Consider the following 17,843-nt stretch of genomic DNA (forward strand, 5'->3'; position numbering starts at 1 on the left):
AGTCCCGCCCCCAACTCCGTCCCTAGTCCCGCCCCCAACTCCGCCCCTAGTCCCGCCCCCAACCCCGCTTTAAAATATATAAATAAAATACATTTAATAAATTCCTAGTCAGAACAATATTCGTTTTTGACATAAATGTATTTATTGTATTACATTATACTACAATTAGTCGTGTGTGTGTGTGTGTCAATGTCGGATCTAGAAATAAAAGCTAGATGTGAATGACTAGTTTCCTGAACCCCTTAACCAGTGTCTGGACGTCGGCGCTTCACAGAGAGAGACAGACACACACACACACACACACACACACACATACACACACACAGAGAAAGAGAGACACACAGAGAAAGAGAGACACACAGAGAATGCGAGAGAATGAGAGACACACACACTGAGAGAATGAGAGACAAAGAGAGAGTGCGACAGAGAGCGAAGAAGAGAGTGCGACAGAGAGAGCGAAGAAGAGTGCGACAGAGAGAGGGAGAGGGTGACAGAGAGAGGGAGAGGGTTACAAAGAGAGGGCGACACAGGGAGAGGGTGACACAGGGAGACGGAGAGGGTGGGTCACACAGGAAGAGGGTGACACGGAGAGGGAGAGGGAGGGTGACACAGGGAGCGGGACAGGGTGACGGAGAGGGTGACACAGGGAGAGGGTGAGAGGGAGAGGATGACACAGGGAGAGAGGGAGAGGGTGACACAGGGAGAGGGTGACACGGAGAGGGAGGGTGACACAGGGAGAGGGCGAGGGTGACAGGGAGAGGGGGAGGGTGACAGGGAGAGGGTGACACAGGGAGAGGGAGAGGGTGACACAGTGAGAGGGAGAGGGTGACAGGGAGAGGGAGAGGGTGACACAGGGACAGGGAGAGGGTGACACAGGGACAGGGAGAGGGTGACACGGAGAGGGAGGGGGTGACACAGGGAGAGGGAGAGGGTGACACAGGGAGAGGGAGAGGGTGACACAGGGAGAGGGAGAGTGACACAGGGAGAGGGAGAGGGTGACACGGAGAGGGAGAGGGTGACACAGGGAAAGAGGGAGAGGGTGACACAGGGAGAGGGAGGGTGACACAGGGAGAGGGAGGGTGACACAGGGAGAGGGAGGGTGACACGGAGAGGGTGACACAGGGAGAGGGTGACACGGGGAGAGGGAGAGAGGGTGACACTCACAGACACAGACACCCACTCTCACTCAGACAAACTCACACTCACACACACACACAGTCTGTCACTCACACAATCACTCACCCGCAAGGCAGGGGGTCGCACACGGCAGCAGTGGGGCCTCCGCACGGCAGGAGGGCCTCTGGAAGGCAGGGGGGGTCGCACATGGCAGCGGGGGCCTCAGCACGGCAGGAGGGCCTCTGCAAGGGGCCGCGCCCCCTCCAGAGGCGGACGCCGATGCCGCAGTATTCCCTGATAGAATGGAGAAGGGCCGGTAGGGGATTTCCCCTGCTTAGACCGAGAAGGGAGTAGCACCGGGTAAGGGATTCCCCCTGCCTAGAGCAGGGAGAGGCTCGGGTTAGGGGATTTCCCCTGCTTAGAGCAGGGAGAGGCACCGGTTAGGGGATTTCCCCTGCTTAGAGCAGGGAGAGGCACGCGTGGGGTGAGGGGGGGGGGGGTCACGGAGGCCGGGAGAGATTGGTGTGGGGGGGGGGGGGGGGTGGTGGATGGCCCGATGGGAGGGGGTGGTGGATGGCCCGATGGGAGGGGGGGTGGATGGCCCGATGGGAGGGGGTGGTGGATGTCCCGATGCGAGGAGGGGGGGGTGACAGATGGCCCTGCAGGGGCCTGAGGCGTGGAAGGGGCTGGCTGCCGGAAGGGGGAGGAGTGGAAGCGCTGAGGAGGGAAAGTTGCTGAGAGAGCCGGAGGCGTGGGGTAATCTCCCCCAACAACATGAACCCACCTCCGGCTTTTTTTTTTTTTTTTCTCCAGCGTGGGAAAAACAGCAGCGCGAGCGGGGGGAAATGTAAAAAATACACGTGTGCTGCTTGGGCCAATATTTACTCGCCCGGGGGTTAAATCCACACGCCCCGGGCGTGTAAATGTATATAATTGTCAAACACTGTATATATATATATATATATATATATATATATATATAATATATATATATATATATATATATAAAATCTTAACCCTGGCTGTGCTTAAAGCTGTGACCATACAGCAAGCTTAAGCCTATAGGGAACCATGTTTAAAATGGTTTTGAACCAACAAGTGGCACTGTGTGCGCATTTGCATATCATTTCCCAGAATCGCTTGCTGCAGTGGAAGTGCTGTGTGCTGGGTGATGATAGTGAAAGGTGGGGTTGCAGACCTGCCTAAGACATGCAAATGAGCATACAGTTATATTTCCATTATATAGCAGTCCCAGAGCAAGACAGAACAATCATACAAGGAACCCCTCACCCACGCTCCACAGAAAAAAATGCTAGAGAATTTAGAAACATATTAAAAGAGTTCTCACTCACTGACATTTGGAGGGTGCAACACCAGTGTTAGCGGGATTACTCGTTCTTTTCACCCCCACAGCAGACCTATTCGAGGATTGACTATTTTCTGGGTACAAAGGGGTTAACTCCATCAGCAATTATTCCACACCCACACTCCTCTCTGCCCCTGACAACCAGTGAACTGAAGATGTCTAGGGGCGGTTCTTGTTCATTACTCTACAGCTGTGTGCTATCCTATCATTGGCTGCCTGTCCTTTAAATACTCGGCCAGCCCTGCTACAAACTGGCTGAGCATAAACTCTGTTTATGTACTAGTGCTTGCCTCCAGTATCCTGCTGCCCTGCCTTTGCCTTGTCTTGCTTCTTGTTTTTTTGACCTCAGCTTGTACCCGGACTCCTGCCTTCTCTGACCCCTTGGCTACAGATAACGACGATTCTACCTTCTATATTCCTGGTCCCTGGCACCGCGGAATGACTATCCGATTTCTCCTATCCTAGATCTCGGAGAGTATTACGGCCAATCTGTCCTCTCCTACCCTGACCCAACTACACAACTACCATTCTGCACTCCGGACGAGTTTGCGCGGTTGTAGGTCGGTGGCTATCAACATCCCCACCTCAGCCCTCAGTCCTGTCTCTTTTGTGGTGAGCACTCGTTACACTGTGAGCCCAACTATCCTGCTTGTTGCCTGCCACTGAACCCTGCCTGTCACCCCGACGATGCTGCTTGCCTCCGACCTCAGCCCGTGACCCCAACAATCCTTGCCGGCTCCCGCTGTTCTGACCACCGAGGTCCTACCCACTCCAGGAGTCTCCCCTTGACACTCCTTGAGCTCCGAGGGCTTCGGCTGGAGCCCCAGTCTCGCTAGAAATCTGAATGCCTCATTTGGATCTTTGATTGTAACTTGGATGCCCTCTTTGAGCACCATCAGGCGAAATGGGAAGCCCCACCAATATTAATTCCAGCATTGTGCAAGATCTCTGTGATTTTAAGTTTCTTCTTTTTTGCAGCGTGATCGCTTCCAGGTCTGGGAAGAGCTGTAGCCTTGAGTCAAACTCAATAGACTCGCAGTTTCTGGCCACCAACATAATCGATTGTTTTGATCTATAGTAATGGAGGTGCAGGATTACATCCCTCGGTCTGTCCTGGTTGGGAGTCCTGGGCACCAGGGCTCTGAGCTCTATCCATGAGCAGTTGAGACCCTGTCAGGTCAGGACACAATGTGGTAAACAGCCGCTGCAGAAATTCATTGAGGTCATCAACCTCCAGGTATGCCCCGCACTCGGATGTTATTCTTATGGGAACGGTTGTCCTTATCCTCCTGCGACTCTGTGAGCTCTGCTATGTGGTTTTTCATGGCAGCCATATCATGCACCAGTGAGTCCTGAACCTCCCCAATCTCTAGGAGCAGTCGTTCATTCTTCCACGCGCGCCAGATCCCCACGAAGTTCCTTTTACTGCTTTTTGTATTTCCAGCTGAAAAGCAAACTTTACTTTTATGTTGAGATCATCTATATCCTGTTTAGTGGAGTTAAAGGAACCGGGGCCTTCATCAGTTTCTGATTCCCACTCACCCTGTGTCGAGGCGTCATCTTGGCGCGTCTTAGTTGGCCCAGGCTGCTGCCGGTAAAAGTCTGATACGCCATCCCGTTGCAGATTTATTTTAGGAGGCATATTTGTTAGCACGGATCTGTAAAGCACTTATAGGTGGGAAATTAGTGTTGGGGAGTTGCCAGATTATTGCTGAATAGCATTGTTGAATGAAGTGCTGGAGCAGAGCTACGGGATCAGGTGGCCATCTTCACCGCACATGCACCCCTTAGTTGAGTGAGTTTTAATAGTTTTAGGTGAAACATTGTCCACAGAATGGTAAGCTTCGCTGATATCGGCTGTGATCCATCTTGAGATGGTTGCGGCAGAGGCCGCTTGACCGTTTCAAGATTTCTGAAAAAGTACAAACAGTCTTGGAGATTTTCTGAACTCCGCTGTCTTCTGGACATAACATGTCAAAGCTCTGACCACGTTAAACTGTGACGACTCAGGGGATTCCTTCCCCTCCTTGTCCCTCTCTCCCATCTCCTGTCACTTCCTCCGCTCCTTCCCACTCCTCTCCTTTGCCTTCTACCTCTCTCCCATTGCCGCAGCTCGTCCCCCGCAGGTCTCGCATACCCACGCGGTCCCTAAGCCCCTGCTATGATGCTCCCCGCTCCCTCTCTCCCGCGGTGCCCGCGTTACCTTCCCCAGCTGTTTCCTCCACTCCCTTACCTTCTTCCAGCGTTGTACCCGCGGCACGGCGCTCTGCGCGCCTGGTGACGCGGCCGGTGCGTGCGCCCTCGCAACTCACGGAGGACGCGTGTACACGCTCCTCCTCTGGGCGCCGTGAACAGTCTGTCCCCTCCTCTCGGTCCCTGCGGCCTGTCTCCTTGGTGCAGCCGGTGCGTGCGTCTCCTCTGCCCACGGAGGGCGCGCGCGCACGCCTCTCCTCTGAGCTATGTTCCCCTGCTGCTTCTCCCCCTCACTCCTTGCGGGCCGTCTCTGTGCTGCAGCCTGTGCGCGCGCACCCCCACCCCACCTCATACCATTCCCACCTCAGTACTGGGGTCCTGCCAGGTCTGCGGGCATACAGGCGTGACATAAGTTATGTAATTGCTTCTCCTTTTCATTTGAAGGGAGAGGGCAAAAGGAAGGAGCCACAATATCCTGATTCATCGTGAATTGGGATACCACTTAAGCATGGAAGTGAGGAACCGTGCCCATCACAATTTTGTCTTGATGAATTTGGAAGTACGTTTCTATTCATGATAAGCCTTGCAATTCTCCAACTCGGCATGCTGTAAGGATTGCGGTCAAGAACACTGCTTTGACTGCGAGTATTTTAATAGATAGGTCTTTCAAAGGTTCAAATGCTGTAAATGCAAACGCCTCTAAAACCAGATTGAGGTCTCATGTGGGTATAGAAGATTTTATCCGTGATTTGATTCTGAAGTTACTTTGAATGTGGTAACCATTGGACTGAGAGCAATTTTTTTATTGAGAAGAGTGCCTAAAGCCGAAAATTGTATGTTTTAATGAGGCAGGTTTGAGCCCTTATTTAAATCCCAGTTAAAGAAACTGAAGGATCTTAGGAATTGTTGCTCAGAGTGGAGTAATGTCCTCTTGATGACACAAGTTAAAGAATTTCTTCCATATTCTGTAGTATATACCTGAGGTGACCGCTTTTTTGGAGTGAAGTAAGGTATCAATTACTTGTTCTGAGTAGTTCAATATTCTAAGATGTCTCCTCTCAACCTCCATACCGTCAACTGAAGGAATTCAGGATTGGGATGGAGTTTCGGCCCTTGAGCTGGCAGGGCCGGAAGTAGAGGAAGCCTACATGGGGTTACTATGGAAATTTTCACTTGGTCTGCGAACCATACCCGTTTGGATCAGTGATGCGCTATCAGTAACGGAGTGGGAGTGAACACGTATGAAAGGGAATATCCATATGACTGACATGGCGTCTCAAACAGTAGCTTCTTGATCCTGCCATCTTTGTGTTTGTTCTGGAAGCCATCAAGTCTATTTATGGGTGGCCCCATCGCTGTACTATGCCAACTAATATTTGTGGACACAACTCCCGATCTCCTGTTAGGACAGTTTTATCTGCTCAAGAAATCTGCCTTTATATTTTTGCCTCCTGAAATGTAAGTTGCTTAAAGATGGGAAACTGCCTGTTCTGCCAATCAAGCGACTTAGAGTTCCCCCTTGTCGGTTAATATAAGTCACTGCTGTGACATTTGTCCGCCAAAACTCTTGAGTGGAAGGTTCCTTAGGACTGAACTCATTTTTTTTTTAATTACGCGGAATACTACACTTATTTTTAGGATGTTGATGCGTAACTTGGTTTCTGTTGATGACCATCAACCTTGGACCAATCTGTTTTTGAAGAGGCCCCCCATCCTGTTAGACTGGCATCGGGGGTAAGTATATTCCATGCTTGTGGAATCATAGACCTTCCCTTGTAAAGGTTCTTTGGTTTGAGCCACAAACTAAAACTTTGTCTTGTAGGTGCTAACAGTGGAATGCTGTCTCGCAGTGTTGGAAATTTGGTCCTACTGCATTGATTTAAAGTTGACATTTAGCCATCTGAGATGGAATCTGGCCCGTGGAACTGTGTTTAAGACTGACTGTTTAGAAGGCATGTAAGGTACAGAAACTGTAACCGTGATGGATGTTTTATCTTTAAGAAAGAAGATACTTCTCCGATAATGTTGACCACATTCACTGGGGTTTGAAAACTGTTCACTGTTGAGTATCGAAGAGGTCCCCAATAAACTGAATCATCTGAGCAGGAATCATCTTGCTCTTTTTTACATTTATGATCCATCCGTGGTCTTCTAGTTTTTGGCAAACTCAACGTTATTGTGACAGGTGTTCCGAATGAACTTTGTTCAGACAATTGTCTAGATCAGGCCTGCACAACATACGGCCTGCCCGGCCTCTCTGTGCGGCCCGCGATGAGATTTAAAAAAAAAAAACTTAAAAAAAAAAAAATGGCGGCGATTCCCCGCGGTCCCAGGGGTGATGTGAGGTGCGATGAGGTGCAGGGGGGTGAGGTACAGGGGAGGTGAGGTGCAGGAAGGGTGATGTGAGGTGCAGGGGGTGAGGTGCAGGGGTGATTGGAGGTGCACGGGGGGTGATTGGAGGTGCAGGGGGGGTGATTGGAGGTGCAGGGGGAGGGGTGATTGGAGGGGCAGGGGGAGGGGTGATTGGAGGTGCAGGGGGGGTGATTGGAGGTGCAGGGGGGGTGAATGGAGGTGCAGGGGGGGTGATTGGAGGTGCAGGGGGGGTGATTGGAGGTGCAGGGGGGGGTGATTGGAGGTGCAGGGGGGGTGATTGGAGGTGCGGGGGGGGGTGATTGGAGGTGCAGGGGGGGTGATTGGAGGTGCGGGGGGGGTGATTGGAGGTGCGGGGGGGGTGATTGGATGTGCGGGGGGGGGTGATTGGAGGTGCGGGGGGGGTGATTGGAGGTGCGGGGGGGTGATTGGAGGTGCAGGGGGGTCACTGGCGGTGATGGGGGGGTCAATGGAGGTGCAGGGGGGGTCAATGGAGGTGCAGGGGGGGTCATTGGAGGTGCAGGGGGGTCATTGGAGGTGCAGGGGGGGTCATTGGAGGTGCAGGGGAGGGTGGTTGCAGGTGCAGGGGGGATGATTGGAGGTGCAATGGGGGAGAGTGATGTGAGGTGCAGGGGGGGAGAGTGGTGTGAGGTGCAGGGGGGGAGAGTGGTGTGAGGTGCAGGGAGGGAGAGTGGTGTGAGGTGCAGGGGGGGAGAGTGATGTGAGGTGCAGGGGGGAGAGTGATGTGAGGTGCGGGGAGAGAAGGATGTGAGGTGCAGGGGGGGTGGGATGTGTGTGGTGTGCAGGGGGGTATTGTGTGTTTGTGGAGAGGGAGTATTATGTGTGTGGGTGAGGGGGAGAGATGGGGGTATGAGAGATAGATGGGGAGTATCGCAAAGGTTGATAGTGAGGGGTTCTGGGGGAGATATGAGGATGATGATGAGAGGTGCTGGAGGAGAGATGATGATGATGATGATGATGATGATGATTTTACCCGTGCGGCCCAAATTTTTTTTCCTTGGAGCATTTCGGCCCTTCTCGCTTTACAAGTTGTGCAGGCCTGGTCTAGATATAGCATGACGAATATTCAGTTTTGGCAAAGCTTTGTTGCGATTACCACCATTAACTTGCCAGGGATGAGGACACACCTCCTTTATACCTGTGTCAGAACTTTATTGGCCTACCACAGCTAAGAGGAGGAACTAAATCCCATAGGTTATGGCTGCCATGTAGGGTGTAGAAAAAATAGTAACTCTAGCTTAAAGTAGTTTACATTTGTAGAACACTAAGCTTTCATCAATTACAACGACCCCCATATCTCTCCTCTCTACATCCCATCTTTCACTCTCCCCTCCATCCCCATCTGTCTCCCGTCTCCTCTCTTCTCCATCCCCCTTCTCTCTCTCAAACCCCCCCTTCCCCCCCTCCCCCACTCTCGGTCTGGGATGGGAGGTGTTATGAAGCGGGTGATTGGGGCGATAAGGGGATGATCTGTCAGGTGAACGGACTCACCTGCTTGCTCCTCGCACTCTGCAGGGTTCCAGCGTCTGACACAGGGAGTCTGTCTTGCTTAGCGGGGCCACATGTTGACGCCTTGTTGGCCGCATGTGTCCAGCATGCTGTGTGTCTGACAGCCCAGGTCTATATATACATATCCCCTTATTGTATAATGAAAGGGGTAAGGAGTCAAACATGTGAGAATTTTGGGATATAACCAATGTAGCCTAGTATGGTTGAAGTGATTTTTGATCTGAAATGGCGAGCTACTGTATAGCAACTCTCTCTTGGTTTTAATAAGTTGATATTTAAAGATGTTTAAAAGTAATGTTTATTATAGAATACAATGCAAATAAATGTATGTGTATGTACACTGGCGACACACTTTATTCGAGCTTGGCTAGTCCCACGAATTCAGGTATACCCGGGTGTATTGAGGTTTGTGACTGTTTTCTGCCCGAGTGCATTGAGTTATTTTCCAAGCAGGGATTGAAGCATTTTATTCCCGCTGGCTGCAATACTGCACAGTATATATATATATACTGCATTACAATTCATGAATTTATGCCATCTGGTAGACACGCAAAGCATTGCAGCCTATTAAATCCTAATCATTATCATTTAACAGATCAGCCGCCCATCAGCCAGGCATGAACCCAGGCTGGGAAGGCAAATGCAACGGGGCTTGTCAGAGGTGAGGAGTGGCGCATTCCAGGTATCTGCCAGGTACATACCGGGTATTTGCTCGAATAAAGTGTGTCGGTGCAGTATGTATGTATATATATATATATATATATATATATATATATATATATATATATATATATATATATATGCAAATATAGCTGTATGCTCATCTGCATGTCATAGGCAGGTCTGCAACCCCACCTTTCCCCATTATCACCCAGCATACAGCACTTCCACTGCAGCAAGGGATTCTGGGAAATGACATGCAAATGAGCACACAGTGTCACTTTTTGCCTCAATAACCATTTTTAACATGGTTCCCTATAGGCTTAAGCTTGCTGCATGGTCACAGCTTTGAGCACAGCCTGGGTTAAGGTGCATACCCAGAAAACCACCCACAGGCAGCTGTTTCGACCTTGATGGGTCTCATCAGTGTGGGTTTGATTTTACTGGGAATGCAAGAGAGGCTTATGGGATAGGCTAAACCATAATACTGAGTTAAGTTATGGTGAGTAAAAAAAGTGACAAAAACCCTCCACATTGGAGTGCCACCTTTTGTCTCAAGCTCGTATTACACAAGCCAATCCTCAAGCCAATGCATGCTGTTTTAAACACAGCTTTTAGACAGAGGCTGGGATGAGATGCAAAGCCATTAGACCCACTCACATACATGTTTCAACCTTGATGGGTATCATCAGTGTGAGGCTGGTCTTAATGGCTAGCAGGTTTGAGACTAGACTAGGTAATCACCACTGTCATTAAGGTTATGGTGGGTAAAAAAAGTGACAAAAACCCTCCACAGTAAAGCATAAAACAACTGTAAATATTACTGTATGTTAATTTGCATGTCCTAGACAGGTCTGCAACCCTGTCTTTCCCATTGTCACCCAGCATACAGCGCTTCCACTGCAGCAAGGGATTCTGGGAAATGACATGCAAATGAGCACTCAGTGCCACATTTTGTCTCAAGCTCGTATTACACAAGCCAATCCTCAAGCCAATGCATGCTGTTTTAAACACAGCTTTTAGACAGAGGCTGGGATGAGATGCAAAGCCATTAGACCCACTCACATACATGTTTCAACCTTGATGGGTATCATCAGTGTGAGGCTGGTCTTAATGGCTAGCAGGTTTGAGACTAGACTAGGTAATCACCACTGTCATTAAGGTTATGGTGGGTAAAAAAAGTGACAAAAACCCTCCACAGTAAAGCATAAAACAACTGTAAATATTACTGTATGTTAATTTGCATGTCCTAGACAGGTCTGCAACCCTGTCTTTCCCATTGTCACCCAGCATACAGCGCTTCCACTGCAGCAAGGGATTCTGGGAAATGACATGCAAATGAGCACTCAGTGCCACATTTTGTCTCAAGCTCGTATTACACAAGCCAATCCTCAAGCCAATGCATGCTGTTTTAAACACAGCTTTTAGACAGAGGCTGGGATGAGATGCAAAGCCATTAGACCCACTCACATACATGTTTCAACCTTGATGGGTATCATCAGTGTGAGGCTGGTCTTAATGGCTAGCAGGTTTGAGACTAGACTAGGTAATCACCACTGTCATTAAGGTTATGGTGGGTAAAAAAAGTGACAAAAACCCTCCACAGTAAAGCATTAAGCAACTGTAAATATTACTGTATGTTAATTTGCATGTCCTAGACAGGTCTGCAACCCTGTCTTTCCCATTGTCACCCAGCATACAGCGCTTTCACTGCAGCAAGGGATTCTGGGAAATGACATGCAAATGAGCACTCAGTGCCACCTTTTGCCTCAAAAACCATTTTTAACATGGTTCCCTATAGGCTTAAGCTTGCTGCATGGTCACAGCTTTGAGCACAGCCAGGGTTTTTTGTGCTCATTTGCATGTCATTTCCCAGAATTCCTTGCTGCAGTGGAAGTGCTGTATGCTGGGTGATAATGGGGAAAGGCGGGGTTGCAGACCTGCCTAAGACATGCAGATGAGCATACAGTTGTATTTGCATATTTGCTTTCCTGTGGAGGGTTTTTGTCACTTTTTTTACTCACCATAACTTAACTCAGTATTATGGTATAGCCTATCCCATAGCCTCTTTGCATACCCAGTTAAAATCAACCCCACACTGATGAGACCCATTAAGGTCGAAACAGCTGTCTGTGGGTGGTTTTCTGGGTATGCACCTTAACCCTGGCTGTGCTCAAAGCTGTGACCATGCAGCAAGCTTAAGCCTATAGGGAACCATGTTAAAAATGGTTTTTGAGGCAAAAAGTGACACTGTGTGCTCATTTGCATGTCATTTCCCAGAATCCCTTGCTGCAGTGGAAGTGCTGTATGCTGGGTGATAATGGGGAAAGGCGGGGTTGCAAACCTGCCTAAGACATGCAGATGAGCATACAGTTGTATTTGCATATTTGCTTTCCTGTGGAGGGTTTTTGTCACTTTTTTTACTCACCATAACTTAACTCAGTATTATGGTATATATATATATATATATATATATATATATATATATATATATATATATATATATATATATATATATATATATATATATATATATACCTTTTTTTACTCACCATAACTTAACTCAGTATTATGGTATATATATATATATATATATATATACTGAGTTAAGTTATGGTGAGTAAAAAAAGTGACAAAAACCCTCCACAGGAAAGCAAATATTATATTATATTCATATAACATTGTAGCGCCCTGTAAGATGAGGTCAGCCCCCACATCGAATAAATATTGTTTAATTGATAAACCGGAAGGGAATTTTAGATGTGGCAAAAATACCTGTGTAACGCTGTACTGCATGCAGACCAGACCTGTCCCCAGTACTGAGGTGGGTAAGGGTATAACACGCACCCACAGCAGTGAGGGCGTGCCCGGAGTGTGGTAGGGTGCGTTGCCGGGTCTGGTGAGAGAGTGTTAGCCAGATACTTGCCGAGTCCGGGGCGCCAGAGGTCCAAGTTGTGAAGTCCAAAAGCCGTTGTTTAAGGGTAGGAGAAAACAGCGTAGTCGTAGTCCGAAGCCAGGTCCAAGGGTTAGAGAGGTACACGTAGTCAAATGGAAGCCGAGATCAAGCCCAGAGAGGGTACACGGAGGGTAGGTTCAGGAACGAGAGCTGAAACACAGAAGAGCGCCAGGCACAGAACTCCGAACAGCACAAAGCCACAAGAAGCTATGCAGAGCGAGGAAGGAGAGGACAGACTGGGGTAATATACTGTAGTGGACCAATGGAGGGTACAGGTGGGGCGGAGGTGCGTCCAGGCAGTCCCTGTGATAGGCTCAGGGACATAGAGGAGATGGGAGTCAGTTGCGCAGCTGGGGTGAGTGAGATAGTGTCCTGTGATTGGCGGGGGGCGGGTGGCTAGCCGTGCGAGGCGAGGGCAGAGAGGATTGGGTGCGCGTGCGCCCTGTAATGCTCCTGCGCGCGTGACCCAACCGCGTGGTGGCATGTGCCGCAGAGAAGAGGGAGCGGAGCAGCATCTGGCCGGTGGAGCAGGGGACCCGGCGGGCAGACCGAGCGGCGGCACTCGAGGCAGGTAAAGGGGGGACACGCCGCGGGGGACGTTTCCCCCGATGCCTTACAACCTGTTATGTGCTCATACACAAAAAAACAAAAAAAAAACACTGATAAACTCTTGCTACAGCCTTAGTATCGTTTACGAAGGTATAAGTGGGGAGGGTAATAGAATATACTGTACTGTACTGTACTAAGAAAAAAGACTCCTGCCTAGCTGCTCATACTTAGATTTGTGATCTGCTTGTAACCATAAAACACCACTTTTAATATTATACCATTTAAAATAAAATAAGGATAACGTAGTGAAAAAATGTGTGTTTAAAATCAACTGAACATATAAAAAAAATCAATAGTTTAAGTACTGAGAGGCCCTGAGCACCGAAATCCTAATGTCCATCAGAACAGTCCCTCCCAAAAATATGTGAGGGCAGTGCTACCCTCCCAGTGTGGTGTTAGTGCACGTGGGTACTCTGGTACACCTGGGTATATTCAGACAAGCCGCATCCGTGATCCCACGATGCAGGGCCTCTGAAACAATCCCCATCTCACCTTCCGTCCGGAAGCACCGCACAGCCATTCCACCAGGCCTGGGGAATCCTCTGCCGCGGTTCCGTCTGCTCCACTGAATTGTCCGCACACTAAGGGGCATGTCCTTTACTATTGGCCAGTCCTACAACACTCCACTACGGTGTAGGGGAACTAGCTGGGGCCTACGGGGGAATGGGTCTGGCCTAGTCCATGGACTTGACTAGCTCTCTGGACACTACCTCTCCCTTCGCCGGCTCAAGCAGGACTCAGCACGCAGCCTTCAGTCCGCGGAGGAAATCCTGAACGACAGGACCTCCTCTTCCTGCAGCACCAACCTCAAGATGGTCGCTGCCTTACACACAGTCCCTATGTATGTGGCTACACCAACCACAACATGGCCGACACAGCTCACCAAACTCCCATGCCAGGGAGTAGGCAAGGTAGAGTACCATGCTACATTTGTATATGTAAAGCATATGACAATTTATAATTCGACATTCCTGCCTAAATTGGCAATCATTTGGTGCTCCTGTTATAAATCTGTAAAAATCCTGATTGTGTGCCTAACATAATGACTGCTTCAGTAAGTGTAACTCAGCAGCTGCAATGTATCCTTATGTTACTAAGGTAAAATTATCTATTGTTACAGTTTACAGTTCAAACTGCTGGGAACATTGGCAACAAATTGACAGGAAAGTGTTACAAAGATCTTGCCTTGCTTTTATTATTAATTAGTGATGTCAATGGCAGGGTGGGGTCAGTGGACTGGTGTGTGTGGACTGGACACACTGGACAGTTGTGTACCGTGTAATAATGTTAATTAACGAATAAACTAGTACTTGTAGTAAACTGTTATAATACCAGAGTTAAATCACCTGTTGTCCTATCTCAGTCAGAGATTCGGTCACGTGTGTGTGTGTTACAAGAGAGAATAGAGAAACATTGACTGTGAGTGATTTTGATTTACTCCCTGCTGCCTTTGCACTTTGCTCTTGACAACTGCTGCTGCGGAACTGGAAGTGGTAGTACTAAATTGGCAACTCTTGTAATGGAATGGCAGTGGCTGCTGACCTCAGACTTGTATGGGCTGCACACTAGGTGCAGAGAATGAGAGAAACTAAATGTGTATAGGTTTAACCCTCCTTGAAACTAATTGACACAGTATTGTTGTTATTATAATAGTAAATATGAATATAATGCTATACAATTTATATAACAGACACCGAAACCATAAATGAGATGAACCCAGGCCACTGAGGTCTGGTGGTCACCAACACAGGGAGTGGACTGGACAAACACAGGAGTTTTATTAAGTAGATAATGTATAAATGTATGACCTATAGTACTACTAACCAACCCACAGCCAAACTCTGCCTCTAACACAATGGCTTAAACCTGAGGCTGCCCCCTTATTTATATACTCCTCCCATAATAAATCAGTTCGCGAAGTCTGAATCCGTTGAGCGGATTTCAATGATGGGGAAAAAAAAGAAACAAATCTGCCATTTTGAGACTGATGCACTTGAAAGGAACTTGCAAATCCACAGTGGATTTGGATTTCTGCGAACATTTTGCTCATCTCTACTCACAAGTGTTTTTTTAATTTTTTTATCATTACTACAGTATAAACTTTGGTTGTGAAATAAATGTGTCAAATAAGTGGTGATAAATTATGCTCTTATACATGACTGATTTTTTTTCACTTTGCAGGTACAAGAATTATATATGACCGCAAATTTCTCCTGGATTGCAGAAATTCTCCCATTGCAAGAACTCCTCCTTGTTACCTTCCCAGTATTCCAGGAGTTACTACAACACAACACTCCCAAGTCGCCAAATTAGAGGATCTAAAGGAACAAGATGAGACAGAGAAAGATATTCCAGGTTAAATATTTCACAGCTTTATCAATTTCACCACTGAGAGTATTTTATTTCACCTCACTATAAATCTGCTCTGTCCTTCTGGTCTTTTAAAGTTTTAGTTTTGTTTAACACATACAGATGCAGTCAGTTGGTTTGTCACGTAGTCGGCCACGAAACCACAGGTGATAGCTGCCTGACTGCCTGCTCACGGACTCCCCTCTACCAGACTAAATGCCCATCAGTATTAACCCCCGCGGAGGTCCCTGCTTTTGAATGTGACTCCCACTATGTTGATACTACCGTGCGTGTCAGTATAGACGAGATGCGCAGTGAGAGTAGACAGAATCAGTCCCTCTCTCTGCGCACCTCTAACAGATGATCGCGCTGCTTTTATTTTAATAACATAGTATCGAAACAGGGGGTCTCTGGAACTGAACCGCTTTCATTTCAGCCCTGGGGACCCACTGCTTCCCAAATTACAGGCCTCGGTATGGGGTATCACTATGGGGTATACTGGGGTACCAGTATCTCCTCCAAGTTTAATTCTACAGCGTCACGTGACGGGGACATTTAAACGTACAGGAGATACCGGCGCCCCATACCTGGACCTGTATCTCGGAAAGCAGGGTTTCCCCGGGACGTAAATTAATGCGGTTCAGGTCCGGAGACTTCCTGCTTCAATACTTTGTTATTAAAATAAAAGCCGCATGATCGGCTGTTAGAGGTGCACAGAAAGAGGGACTGATTCGGTCTACTCACTGTGCATCGGTTCCAAACTCCTGCGGCCTGGTAGGATTAACACAACGTGAGTCCCATTAAGAAGCAGGACCCTCCGTTGTGTTAATCCTTATCAGCAATTCCCCTCTGCTCTGCACTTGGCTGTGAACGCTCCATGTTTGATGCCCGGTTCACCCGCAGATTTGCGGGACAGGGTGGAGATACAACTGACTGCATCTGTATTGGATTATTCACAACAGTACAGCGGTACATTCATGAAAGTGTGTTACACATGATTGTGTGAATGCTAACATTGTTTCAATAACCACTTTTTTTTACTGCCGCACATCACAATTATAAATGCACTCGCAGTACATCAGAGGCTATTAATATACTAGCCGAGTACAATAAGTTATTAAAGGGATTTCTATTTAAATATTTATCATGTTATATGTGATATAACTCATTAATGTAATTGCTTTGTGTTTTAATTTCATGAGCGTAAAGTTTTTTTATATCTAAATTACTGATAAGAAATTGCATACTTTGCAACAATTCAGATAAAAAGTGTTACTGGTATGACCATAACACTTTGAAAGGAGACTTGATGTTTGTTATTTAAAGCAGCAGTCCGTGCTGATCACATGTGTTTTTTAATATTTAAGAGGTCTCTTTTTGCCCTTTCCGCTGCTATAATTTTTTTTTTTTTTAAACCGCTGCTCTGTTAGATATAAGTGCTTCAAATATTTGTTTATTATTATTTTTAGAGCTAGACATGTCCAGGGGGCTAACATGTGTGTTAAACTCCTATAGGCTTCTGAGGGGGAGTCATACGAGTGCTGTTTTATAGTGAAATAACCATGCTTTAATTATATATATTTTTTCTAGCTGTTTTTATTTATTATTTTATGATATATTGTTTTTATAAATAGGCATAAAGCCTGCAATAATGTTCACTTTTTTCTGCCTTTCTTACTTGCTTCCCTCCATCAATAATGTCAGCAATGTTTTATACCTTTGATCTTGAGCTTCTCCAAAAAGGATATTTGAGTTCAGTGATGTCACAAGGAAGGAATTTGGTAGTCCTTTTACTTTTACGCACATTTTTATGGGTTAAAAACGCACAACCTAAATTACTGGAATCACGCTGATAGAAGTAGGTTTAGAGCTTGTTTGATCCACAAGTGAACACCTAGGCACATCAAGTAAAGACAATCTCCAGACGTTTTATACACAATTGCAATATTTATATCCAACAATGAAAAGACAAAGACTGCAGCAACAAACACTAGACTTATATAATTAGGGAAACAATTCTGCCTACATAAAACTGAAAAGAAGAACTAATTTGGGGGTGCACTTCTGAAGTTTATTGCCTTAACAAGTTTTGGTAGGAAAAAAAACGTATTTCCAAAAATTTGACATTTTCAGTTTTAGCAACTATATTCTGCTTACATTTTTATGAATTTTAGTGCATATTATTTATATTTGTTTTACAATTTTTGTTCCCTTAAAGCAGCTGCCCCCCTCGCACAGAAGCATATATAGGCGTAACTCATAAAATGGTGATATTTTGCACCCAAAATGTTTTTCTAGTGGCAGGGGCAGCACTGCAAGGTCTCGCGAGACCCGTCAGTGTGACGTCACGTGGAACATACCGCGGGGGCATTTAAAACACACTCGGACGTCATAACACACCACTGCCCTGTTTCCCAACACTGAGAAGCTCTCACGAAGGCTGCTAAAACAGTGGAAAGCCTGACAGATTCTTCCTAGGACTTTGCTATGCGGGCACAACTTGCCTGAATATGGATGCTTATGAAAAGGAGCTATTCTTAAGACTACACGGTAAGGCTTTTTATTATTTTCTCTAAAAGATATGATTAGAGTTCACCTATCTGTCTATATCAGTGCTACAGTAATACAGCCTGAGAAAAAAGGGGCTAAGATGATAACGGAGCATGCAATTATAATGAAAGCTACGAGGAAAAT

General features: G+C 47.1%; 1 protein-coding gene across 1 annotated transcript in view; it reads left to right on the forward strand.

Moving 5' to 3' along the window:
* EIF4EBP3 (eukaryotic translation initiation factor 4E binding protein 3) overlaps positions 1-17,843 on the forward strand; it is a 152,824-nt gene that overhangs the window by 70,156 nt on the left and 64,825 nt on the right. Inside the window, exon 2 of the mRNA XM_075601704.1 lies at positions 14,982-15,155. Coding sequence (XP_075457819.1) covers positions 14,982-15,155 — 174 coding nt within the window. The remainder of the gene's footprint in view (positions 1-14,981; positions 15,156-17,843) is intronic.

The sequence above is a fragment of the Ascaphus truei genome, chromosome 5 (genome assembly GCF_040206685.1).
Source record: "Ascaphus truei isolate aAscTru1 chromosome 5, aAscTru1.hap1, whole genome shotgun sequence".
Taxonomy (NCBI): domain Eukaryota; kingdom Metazoa; phylum Chordata; class Amphibia; order Anura; family Ascaphidae; genus Ascaphus; species Ascaphus truei.